Genomic DNA, 12417 nt, shown 5'->3' with positions numbered 1-12417 from the left:
TGGTATCTAGCATCTACACATGGTTCCACTGTTTTAGAACTTGGTAAATGGTAAGTAGTTGGGTGTTTGTCTACTCGGGAAATCACGGCTGCTGGTTCAATGTTTAAGATGGATTGTCGGCGGTGCTTGCCACAAGTGTAGGTTGTATTCCCCTTCTGATGGTTTGCTATCCTATCTTTTGGTTGTGGCAAAAGCTCAAAAAAGTTTGCCTGCGAATACATGTCACTGATCATGGACTTATGTTTCAGGTATAGATAGTGCCCACTCTCCGACGCTTTTGAGGCAGCCTAATCTCCGTGTAATCTGGCGGGTTTGACTTGTGCAGTGCTCGACTTTTGTGAGATGGAACACACGCACCCAGATTGGCAAGAGGCAGGAAGAGTAGACTGCATCCGATGCCATTGCTGCTGCCCCGCTAGTTTACACGCAGATCAATCAAGGTCTCCTTTTTGTGCCGCTCCTCTCTTTTCCTCTTTTCCCGGCCTGGTTTTCTGCTGGTGATGTCCCTGTCCTACTAGTTGCAACCTATCAACTTTATCTCCCACTCTGCCCTGCCAACCTTGCCTTTTTGACTTGTCCAAGTTTATCGCATTTCTTTTTCTTTTGTGGTCTCCTTCAGCGCTTTCCAAGCGCTCCAAATCCTGGCGACAACAATGGGCTTGCTGTTCCGTGAGATTTTTTCTTTGGCTGGTTAGCGTGTTGGCTGTTTGGATAGATATGACGATGATTCAAGTGGCACACAGGTCAGGTTCCACGCCAGCTTCTACTATACTGTAACAGATAGCGCCTAGCTGGCAAGCAGGTTAGCTTCTACTATACTGTAACATTTCTTGTGTCAGCTGCAGTAAGTAGGACTTGTGGCATTTTTTATGTGCCAAACATCCATTCGCTCCTGTCTAGTCAGCTTATCTTCAATTCTTTGTGTTATATAAAACCACCACCATCATAACAAACAACAAAGTTTTTAGTCCTGAACAAGGTAGGATAGACTAGAGCCGAAACTCATAAGATCTTGAAGCCAACTCATGGTTTGATGCACCCTTGTCTATGGCTAGTTCTTTGGTGATATTTTGGTCCTTCAGATCTCTCTTTACGGACTCCTCCATGTCAAGTTTGATCTACCTCGACCTCTCTTTTGATATTATGAGCACACTTTAACCATCCGCTATGCAATGGAGTTTCAGAAGGCCTGCGATGTATATGCTCAAACCATCCTAAACGATGTTGGACAAACTTCTCTTCAATCAGTACTACCCCGACTCTACCATGTATATCATCATTTTGGGCCCAATCCTTTCTTTGTGGCCACACATTTATCTCAACATGCGCATCTCTGCTACACGTAACTGTTGAACATGTCACCTTTTAGTTGCCCAACACTCAGCGCCATACACGTAAATATGCAAATTCTTTGAAGGAGGAAATGCAGCTTTTCCACGTGGCATCCTTAAAATTGGTATTCAGTACTGTCACCAACGCAAGCCTAAATACATGCCATTTTAGACATGAACAATTTTTAAGCTGCAACGTTATGCTTTTTAAGTATGTAATCATAGAAATGGTATCATAAAACTACAACATATTTTCCTTGAAAATTCTAATGGTACTAGTATTATCTAAGAGCAATCGGAATAACCTTTTTTACATAGTTGGAGCTAGAGATGTTCGACAACACATTTTCTAGGACGTCATCTATTTTGTCGTGGAGGTACTTAATTTTGAGGACATATCCATGTTCTTTCATTTAAGAGATAGTAATCATTTAGAGGAAACTAGTAGCAATATACTCTCCTAGCCGGGCACAGTTTACTTAAATATGAATTAAGCAGGAAGTTGAATTTTATCAAAATATACAATTACTCAGCCTTTTATAAAGCTGTATGGGCATTTTTGTGTACTTACTACGCATTTTAGGTGTAGCTCTATTTTAGTAGGTGATATAATCAATAATTGGGATACATGTTTTTTGTAATGTAGTGCCAATTAATTAATGAATACCTCAAATTCCTGGTTAATGGATTTGAATCTGATGCTGTAGCAAAGCAGCATCAAATTCCAGTATTGTAAACCCCACTGATGCCAGTTAGTGTTGCATGCACCACATGAAGGATGTGCTTAGGCCCCTATAAAGTCTACCCTTTTCTGTGGAATTTTTCATGCTAAGGCAGAGGATAGGAAAGAGGAACAACATAAAAATTCCAAGTCCATTGTTTGTTTCACTAAAAGGCAAGTACTATTAAAGAAACACTACCTTTGCCTTTAGTCTCGTCAAGTAGAACTGCCTTTACACTTTCTCCAATCCTCCCTCTCCGACGGAATGTTCTTTGAGGGAAATGTTGCATACGATGACATGGACAAATGATCAGCTCAAGGTCCTGTAGAATTGGCATGCTGGGTTCATGGGATATGTAGATATAATTCCCATATGATGTTGCTATCGACCCATGTGATCGATCGGTCCTTTTGAGAATAAGAATTCAAGCATGGTGGACTGAAGCAAGTGGTGACAAAATGTCGACATGGATACAGAAATTAGTTTCTTCGGTTCGCAAGGCACGCTCCCTTGAGCTGGTCTTCTGTTTTCCGACATTTAGCTAGAGAGAGTGTAAGTTGTGCATACAGTAAAATTTTGCACAATACCCTAATCATATGCTATCTTGTTTTTCCCTTCCAACTGTATAACCTAGTGCAAGTTGTGAAGCAGTTTTTGTAGCTGATTCCAGCGACTACCGCCACCACCAATATGACACGGAGAATATATGTGGGGTTGAGTTGTTTCAAATGGCTAGGAATGTTCCACACCTTCAATTTCTCTATATTGGAAAAGCAATTCTCTCTATCGAAAACATCTTTCGAGGAAATTATCGAACCTAACACTTTTCGCGTTGTGATTCGTCGACTCATCGGGCGGCACACTTTGTGCTACAAAGTGCGTCGGAACAACAACATCAACACCACCATTAAACTAAACCATGACCATGAGGGGTTGTAAAGCCCCCACTAATTTCTTGCGAGGCGTGTATATCCGAGTATAAAGCAAAGTCTAGCATTATCCCATCACTAGGTGGCTGAGGGTGAGAGATATGTTTGTGAGGAGGGGAATATAGATTATGACCCTGCTTCTCCTGGGGATGTACTTAAGTGTGGGTTAACCGTGCCTCCCCTTTAGTTAGTCCCAAAACCCTACATTCCTCCCAAAAGCTCCTTGTTTTGATGTTGATGTGTAGGAATCCATCCTCATACCAAAGAACTTGTTTGTTTGAGTCAAACCTACTGTCCATTGCCAATGGAGGAAGGAAGCCTTTGATGCTGGAGGGGCACCTCATTCCAAAGGCATTTGATTCTTCCACCCAAGAGTTGACCTCCGAATATAATTTCTTGCTCTCTCTCTCTCCTCTCTCTCTCATGATATTGGTGGTAGTAGTGGAGGGTTAGCTTTCATCCTGCAACTCCTTTTCCCCAAGTCATAAGGCCAATAGTGGATTTGCTGATGCAGACGCTTCACTCGAGAAATTCTTGTGAAGATGACACTCATCAGAGTCTGACCGTGGCCATCTATAGCTCTCTTTCTCTCTCTACCTATATCTCCCTTGGCCCACCTGCAAGTGAGTGCATGCACAAGAGGGAGTGTGCTATAACTCACATACGCCATCTCTCTCATCTCCTCCTCCTCTCTCTACTCTCATGAGGGCATATAAGACATGAAGGTGTTCAGAGGCAAGATTTGGGCAGCACTAGGGTCACTCATGGATCATGTAGGCGCAGCCTCCAACAAGGCTTCCACGGCGGCGGTGCCAGACCGAGCGCTCCTCACGGACATCGAGGCGGCCATCGCGCGGTGCACGGACGGTGGAGGGGGCGGGAGCGTCGGTGACGACCGCCACGTCCACGAGATCCTCTTCCTCGTCTCCAACGCCCCGGGCGCGATCACCTTCCTCTCCCGCCGCATCACGGCGCGCCTAGAGGCGGCGCGGACCCCGGCCACCGCGCTCCGGTCTCTGCTCCTCGTCCACCGCCTCCTCCGCGCGGGCGACCGCTACTTCGAGCAGGACTTCCGAGGCCTCTGGGCCTCCCGCGACCTCCGCGTCGACGCGCCACGTTGCGGCTGCTCCTGTTCTCCCCTCGCTGCCTCAGGCGCCGGCGCCAACTATGTCACGGCCAGCACGGTGACCGCCACCGGCGCGTGCTCTTTCCTCCACGGCTACACGGCCTACCTCGAGGAGCGCATGCAGTGGGTGATCAACCAGTCCGGCAACCTGGAGCCCACCCGCCCCCCACCACAAGATCACGACGACAAGCCGCACCCGGCCTCCTCCTACGATGCCGTCGCCGCCGAGGAGCTCCTCTTCAAGCTCACCATGTGCCAGAGGCTGCTTGACGTCGCTGTCCAGCTCCTTCCGGACAACAACACAAGCGCCAGCGCCGCCGCGCGGTCAGCCTTCGGCATTGTCCTCCGGGAGAGCTTCAAGGTCTACGACTCCTTCAATGACGGCATCGACGTGCTGCTAAGGTCAAGAAGCGCCGGTCGTCTCAGCAAGTCTCTCAGGGTTTCAGCTCAGGGGGTGCTGAGGAAGGCGTGCGCTCAGACGCCTGAGCTGAAAGAGTTCTACCACAAGTGCAAGAAGAGCAATGTCGGCAAGATCACAGAGTACCCCGTCGTCAGGGTCGTTACGCCGGCGCAGGCCTCGGCAATTGAGCTCATGCCGCCGGTCTGTGAAGAGGATGGTCGGAAGGAGCTTGGCGGCGCCGGTGTGGTAGCGGAGGAGAACGAAGGCGACGCGCCCTTTGAGAGCAAGCTGGAGACGACTATCAGTGCGGTGTGGGTCGAGTTCGACGACGAAGATCACCAGGCTGGCCGTGAGTTTACCCGGGATGATCACAGCAGCTAGCCGGCCTAGCTAGTACAGTATGTAGGAGTTCTTTTGCAATGTCCAAATATATTAATTTTGAGTGATTGGATTGGTCTCCTCGATCCCCTCTTCTTGTGTGCAAGGTTAATCATTCTGAAGGGTCCGTGTCTTCATTCAGCTGGCAAGAAAGCCAATAATTCCTTTTCACTTATTTGTGTTGTTTCCTTTTGTTCTTTTTTTTAGAACATAGACGTCAGAGACGTCCGGCTTTAAATTAATAAAGCCCACAACAATAGGCAGCGTGCAAACAAAGTATCAAGACCAAACTAAACGGAACCGAAGCTAGACAGCCAAGTTTCGAAGCAGAGCCAAAAGGCGAGACCGGTGATAAGTGCGTTACATGGCATAGCTAGCCAGAAGAGCGAGCACGCAGGCTCAAAGAAAGCAGGACCAAAAGGGCCGCCTATCCCTATAAGGCAGCAGACGGAGGAGGCGACGGGGCCCGGGACACCGAGTAGACTGTGCGGAGCCGAGCGATGGCATGTCGATGGAGATCAACATCCTGTTGCCTTCCCAGCGTAGCCCACTGCTGCAAGAATAAGATGCATTTGAAGATAACATCAGCAGGGTGAGAGGGAAACGCTCCCTCAATAGTAAACTTGTTACGAATATGCCATAAGGCCCATAGCAAGGCCGAAGCACACGTCCACATTATCCGGCGCAAAGAGCCCGGGATCGCAGATAAGTAAGACACAAGCTCAGAGCGTGAGCGTGGATCCCAATCCACCCCAGCGGCCTCCCTGACCGCACTCCAAGCAAACCGCGCCAAAGGGCAGCGAAAAAACGCGTGGTCAGCATCTTCCGCGTTATGACACAAAGCGCACGGTCCGGAAGCAGGGCCATTGCGCTTGGCTATATTAATAGAGGTAGGAAGGCGATCCTGACATAATTGCCAAAGAAAGACCTTAATTTTTAGCGGGATTCGCGCCTTCCAAAGCCCCGAGGCTGCCATAGGGGCATGCCCGCGGCACAGCTCCCTGTACATTGACTTGACAGTGAACTTGCCAGAGCCCGAGAGTCTCCAAGAGACCTCGTCTGCGGAGTCCGATAAGCGAACGGTCGCAGTCAAAGCCCGCACGTGATCCCACTCGGCCCGCTCCGGTCCCACAAGCTCCCTTCTGAAGTATATGGGGGGCGGGGAGGCACTGAGGGCCGACGCCACCAGTTGATTGGGCTCAACCGCGATGGCGTAGAGGTGGGGGAACTCCGACCAAAGGGGTTGCTGGCCAATCCACACGTCGTGCCAAAACCGGGTGGAGCGGCCGTTGTTAACCGTAAACCTCGCTCCCCTGGCGAAGTACGGTTTGAGGATTGGATGGAGGTCCAGAAAGGTGACCCGTGAGGAGATGCCTCAAAGAAATTCCCATGTGGGAAGTACTTGGCACGAAGGAGGTCAATCCAGAGGCCGGTCCCTCCCTGGGACAGCTTCCAGATCCACTTGCACATAAGTGCAATGTTCATCAGCTTAGAGTTGATGACCCCGAGACCCCCCTGGGTTTTAGGTCTACAAACGGCTTGCCACTTAACCATGTGGTACTTCCGTTTAGGGCCCGCACCTTCCCAAAAGAAACGTGCCCGGGGAGTGTCCATTTTCTTATGGACTCCATCCGCCAACAAGAACATACCCATGGCGAACATGGGTAGGGACGAGAGGCTAGAGTTAGTAAGGATTAGTCGTGCCCCTGATGACATAAATCGACCTCTCCATGGACATACCCGGTCCGCCACCTTAGTGTTGAGAGGTTCCCAATCGGCAATCGAGCATTTCTTCTCTGCGATCGGGAGGCCAAGGTAGGTGAACGGGAACTTTCCAAGCTTGCAATTTAGCAAGTTGGCCACCCGTTCGCTTTCGGCCGCGCCCATCCCTATGGACACCACTTCACACTTGTGGAAGTTAATTTTTAGTCCGGACATTAGTTCAAAACATAACAAGATGGCCTTAACCGTTGCTATGCTGTGAGTGTCCGGCTCAAAAAGGAGTAGGGTGTCATCGGCATATTGAAGGTGCGACACCCCTCCAGGGATCAGATTGCCGACCACTCCCCTGATGTGGCCAGCAACGCGAGCTTTGTCTAGCATGACACCCAATGCATCTGCCACAAAGTTGAAAAGCAACGGTGAGGCTGGGTCCCCTTGACGCAGCCCACGCTTGTTGCGGAAGAAGTTCCCTACTTCTCCGTTCACCGCAATCGCCGTTTGGCCTCCCGAGACCAATTGCATCATACGGTGAACCCAAACTGCCGAAAACCCTCGATCCAGAAGGATTTGTCGGAGAAACTCCCAGTTCACTCGGTCGTACGCCTTCTCGAAATCTAATTTCAGAAGTATTGCCGGCTGGCGGCTACGCTTGAGCGAGTGAACGATCTCTTGGAGGGCCAACGGGCCCTCCAAAATGTTGCGACCACGAATAAACGCCGTTTGATTCCTACTAATAATACGATGGGCCACCGGAGACAAGCGCGTAGAACAAGCCTTAGAGCAGATTTTGAACGGGACGTTGATAAGCGCTATGGGGCGGAAAAGTCTAATATTGTCCGCGCCCTGAACTTTGGGGATAAGCGAAAGAACCCCAAAGTTAAGGCGCGAGATGTCTACAGTGCCACGCATAAACCCGTTACACACCTCGAAAATTGGGCCCTTGAGGACTTGCCAAAATTTTTTGAACATCGCCACCGGCCACCCATCCGGGCCGGGTGCCGTGTCAGATTTCATCCCCAGGATCGCCTGGTCGATCTCCTGAGGAAGGAAGGCGAGGCCCAAGCCTTCGTTCTCTTCATCCGAGACCTGCAGAGCGGGATCCCAGATATCCGCCCGTAGGCGAGCCCTGGACTCCTCCCTGGAGCCCAGCAGCTCGATGTAGAAATCGTAAATGTGCCGGACTATGTCCTGTTGGCGCAATAGGAGCCCCTGCTCCGATTGCAACCTCAGAATGGCACACTTACGACGCCGGCCGTTGGCATAAGCATGGAAGTATTTTGTGTTTGCGTCCCCTTTGAGCGTCCACTTTATTCCGCCCCTCCTACGCCAGTACTCCTCCTCTGCACGGAGGAGGGCCTCAACCTGGGCCTCAACCGCGTACCGCTCGGCCCATTCTTGCTCCGAGAAAACCCGTACGTCCGCAGCCGCGTCCATACGGGCGAGGTCCGTCACCAAACGGGCTCGGAGCAGCTTATCCTCTCGACCCTGGTTGGCCCCCCAACCTTTGAGGGCCGCGCGCAACCCCGCCCCTGCGGAAATCCAGAAATCCATGGGCCCTCTCGCGTGCCGGATCCGGGCCACACAGGACTCCCATTTGGAGAGGAAGATTTGTTCAAATTCCGGGTTTTCAAACCAAGCAGTTTCAAAGAAAAACCGTGGGCTTCGTTTTAACCGGTCCTCCCCCGAGGAGAGGATTAGAGGGACGTGATCCGACCCGATCCTCGTTTCAGCGTGAAGTGAGCACATGGGAAAGAGCATCTCCCACTCCGCGGACATAAAAACACGGTCCAGCACAGACCGGACCGGTGAGAGTTGCTTGTTTGTCCAGGTATATCGTGCGCCCACGCGGGCCACTTCCCTAAGGGCCATAGAAGCAATCGCATTATTGAACATGGACACCCTTGTCCAGTTAATAATCCCGTTGTTCTTATCCGCTCCCGAACGGATAAGGTTAAAATCCCCTCCCACGATGAGGGGTAGGTTGCGAACACCCAAGGCCGCAACCTTTTCCTGAAGTTCCCCCAAGAACTCATGCGAGTGTGAATGATCTGCCGGGCCGTAGACCACTATAATCTCCCACTCGCGGAGAGACGCACGATGGCGGACGTGAGCCGACACGAAAAACCGGCCGGCGTCCCAAGCCACCACCTCGCAGCACACATGGCTGATGCCAAGTAGCATACCCCCAGAGTGGCCAATCGCTGGCACCCAGTGCCACACGAAGCGTTCGAGCGGGTCGATGGCGAGCAGGTCTCGGTGAGAGAAATCAGCCTTGATGGTTTCCTGCAGACCAACTACATCGATGTTTTCGCCGCGAATGAACTCGTTAAGCTGGGTCCGCCTCCCAACGTGGCCGTAGCCTCGGATGTTCCAGAAGAGGAAACGCATTTAGATTATGCGATTGCGGAGGCGGATACCACGAGCGGTAACCGCCTTGGCCACTCGCCGAGTCCTCACAGGACCACGGGCTGGGGGGGACAGTGCAGCCCCTGCTGCTGTGTCCGCCCGATCGGGCCGGGCGACCGGGACCAGAGAAGCCCCTGCCTCTTCTGGTGCCGTCGCAGCGCGTGCCGCCGCCGCCTGGGCAAGCGCGGCCTGCGCGATCTCCTTAGAGCGAATGAGAGACAGGAGCTCTCGGGCCTCTCCCTCATCAGACAGATCAACCCCACTATCCCCTAAAATACTACCAAGGCACTCATCCGAGTAATCGTCGAAAATCGTAAAACGGGGTAGGGGGTTACCTTCGGTCTCCATGTTCTTCTGGGCCAGCAAGAGTTGCGCGCGTTGGAGAGCAGGGAGGTTGCCCTTGGCGCCCTTTGGCCGGGAGCTGACCCGTTCCTGCGCCACCGGGGTCGTCACCACCGCCTTGGAGCGCTTGGCCGTGGAGATGGGAGCCGCCTTGGTCACCTCCGCCCGGAGAGTGTCGGAGGAAGGCGGGGGATCCGTCGGCCCGTGCCCCCCGATCGCACCGCCAGGGGAAGCCAACGCCATCACCGCCATCCGGTGCGAAACGGGCGTGCCCGCCCGCACCGAGGGGGGACTCGTTGGCGCCACCGGGGGGGGGGGTCTTGCGGCCCGCCGTCTTCTTATGGAGCCGCCCCCCACCAATCGCCAGACCGCGCACGGGCGTGGGAAGCCCGCCTTCTTCCGCAGCCGGGGAGATGAGCATGGAACGGCCCTCCGAGTCGCACGAAGCCGAGGTGCCCTTGTCGAGGTCGAGGCCGAGGGACATGTTGGAGCCGTATTGATTGAAGCCCGTTTCGTTGCTGCCCACACCAACTTGACGCTCCTCCAGGTCCTTCGCAGCCCCGCAGACGGGGCCACGGCCTTCGAAGTCTTGTCCTTGAGGCCCAGCTTATCCCAAGTCGCAGTGTCAATGGAGTCATCCCCCATGCTCGCGTCCTTCTCCTTGTCCATGTCCTTGTCCATGTCATCAGGGCCCTTGTCCTTGGTAGCCGGGGGAGGGGGAGGGGGGGCACCTCCCAGCCTGCCACCCGCCTCGGCCTCCATCCGCATGGTAAAGCCCTCGCTGTTGAACCAGATTTGAACAAACCCTTTGATCTTGGCCGGGGAGCGACACGCAAAACGCATCCGCACAGGACCCAAGCCCCGCCAATGACGCCTTGTCCACTTCCATCGGGCGCCCGATCATCACAGTCCCCGCCATGAGACGATCCACGCGGCGATGCTTGGGTGGCACTCCCCAAAGTTTGACCCACACATCCAGCATGATTTCGGCGTTGGGAGTCTCCAGAACAGCTTCCTTGATCTCTGCCATGATGTCGTTGAGGGAGAGGTACAGCTTGCCACTGCGCGTCGCCATTCGCAGCATGGCCTTGTCGGGGAAGACGACGGAGAACAAGTCGTCCCCGACGTCCACCACCTGCCAGTCCCAATCCCCTTCGAAGAGGTGGGGGAGTTCCGCCTCCAAGATCGAGACTGACAGCTTGCCCAGTGCCGCCGAGATGAGCGCCGCGTCCGCCACCGCCGGGGCACTGACCTCCTCGCCCGCCGACTCCACGAAGGGCAGGTAGAAGAAGCCCTCGTCGGGGATGGTGTTGCCCATGATCTGCATCTGCAGAGGCCAACCGCGCGTGGGGCAGTGTGCCGATGCGTGCCCCTCCTCGTGGCAGACGACGCACAGAGGCTTGAGATGGCACATATTCTGGTAATGGCCCACCCTCCCGCATTTGAAGCACTCTGGCCCATCGAGTTCCTCCACTGGGATCGGGGCGTCAGCCGAGCCCTTCGATGCCGACGGCCCGGCAGCCAACAGTGGGAGCGCCGAGCCTGCCCCCTTCTGCTTCTGCTTCTTGGCGAGAGGATCCCCAGCCCGCTCGCCGCTCAGAGGAAGGAGGGATTCCTTCCTCTTGAGCTCCTTCTTCTGTTCAAGCCCATGGCGCCGGTACTCCTCTTTCTTCTTCCTTTTGCGCTCACGCTCTTCCTCCTTCTTCCGCTCTTGCTCCGCGAGCCACCAGGGAGGCGGCGGCCCCCAGCCCGCCTCGCCCGCCGGCGGCGACGAGACCTTGGCGAGCGCCTTCGCCCGCAGATCTTGGTGAGCGCCTTTTGGCTGTCTTTGCTTTCGTGTGCGAGGCGATGATAGGCATCCCTCCTTCTGTTGCCCTGCTGCGCCACTTCTTTTCTCTGCGCCTGAGTGATCCCACTCAGTGCTCGGGGTGTGTAAACTTCTTCGCCGTGCCTGAGACGGCTGCTTCAGGGATTGACTTCGGCCTTCCGCCTTCTCAGGCCAGGTTCAGAGAGCGGTGGCTGTACGTGGACGTCGGGGTGCCCAGCCCCTTGCTCTCGCACCCGACCTTGCCTGCTATTCCCAACCCAGGCTGGGGTCATGAACCGCTCGCGAGCCCCCGACTCGCTTTCGTCTGGCGCCGCTTCGAAAGTTTGAGGGCGCACAATGTGACAGTGCCCAAGGTGGTGAGGGAGTTCCTTCTGTGTCGCGTTGCTCCTCTCTAGCGCCACTCTCGCCGGATGTGGGACTTTGCGGGGCGCGGAGACCGCATGCGGCTTCAGGAGGAGGATTTGGTGCCCGAAGTGCTGCGGATGGTGCTTTGGGTCTTGACTGGTGATCCTTCCCCAGGCAGCCTATGGAGCATGGCGTCCTTCTCTACATTTTTTTTCCGGCAGGGCTGATTTCGTGAAGCAGATGCCCAGCTTCGACGAGTGGGGGCTACACCCGGCTGGCCTCACGGGGCCACGCGAGAACCCAGTTGTCGTGGTTGTTCCCCCCGCCGCCCACAACGGTCCCTCCTCAAGCGACAGAGCGGGGAGAGAGCTGATGTGAGCTGAGGTGGCTGATGTCGAGGTGGTGGCGCCGCGTGAAGCCTCAGAGGCGATGTCTCCCGAGGCCCACCCTGGGGTGGCGGTTGAGCAGGGTTTTGGCCTTCAGCTCCTGAGGCCTGGGCTCCCGAGTCCCCAGCCGTTCTTCGCAAGGCGACGCCCGACGGTGCCCCCAAAGCTGACTCCTCTGGCACCAACAATCCTGAGGCTTCTTCTGCGCCCCAGGCCGACCCCCGCCCAGGCGCTTGGGTCGGTTTCGTGTAGACTTCGAGGCCCTTCGCAAGAGGAAGGAGGCCTCAGGCGGCAGCGACCGCCCTTGCCACTTGTTGAAGCGCAGGAAGTACTTTGCCATGGACGAGTAAGCCTTCTCCTTTCCCTGCTCATTTGCTCTGTTATCCTTGTGGCTCATTGTGGCCCTTCAGGTCCCGCCTTGCTGAGTCCGCCGAGTCGACCCAGGAGCCGGCCCCTGCAGCTCCGCCCCCTTTGCTGGCTCTGGGTCCGCCGAGCTCGGGTG

The 12417-nt window shown here is 54.5% G+C and overlaps 1 protein-coding gene across 1 annotated transcript; it reads left to right on the top strand.

Annotated features, from left to right (window-relative positions):
- Positions 1-3623: 3623 nt before the first annotated feature.
- Positions 3624-5383, top strand: LOC123082221 (putative clathrin assembly protein At1g33340). The gene has a single exon (XM_044504598.1). The coding sequence runs from the start codon at positions 3702-3704 to the stop codon at positions 4887-4889; it is 1188 nt and encodes a 395-aa protein (XP_044360533.1). The 5' UTR covers positions 3624-3701; the 3' UTR covers positions 4890-5383.
- The last annotated feature ends 7034 nt before the right edge of the window (positions 5384-12417 follow it).

The sequence above is a fragment of the Triticum aestivum genome, chromosome 4A (assembly GCF_018294505.1).
Source record: "Triticum aestivum cultivar Chinese Spring chromosome 4A, IWGSC CS RefSeq v2.1, whole genome shotgun sequence".
NCBI classification, from domain to species: domain Eukaryota; kingdom Viridiplantae; phylum Streptophyta; class Magnoliopsida; order Poales; family Poaceae; genus Triticum; species Triticum aestivum.
This window is presented reverse-complemented; position numbering and strand designations above follow the sequence as displayed.

Excerpts from the sequence above, each read along its gene's own strand:
- LOC123082221 (XM_044504598.1), top strand. The coding sequence starts at position 3,702 with ATGAAGGTGTTCAGAGGCAAGATTTGGGCAGCACTAGGGTCACTCATG.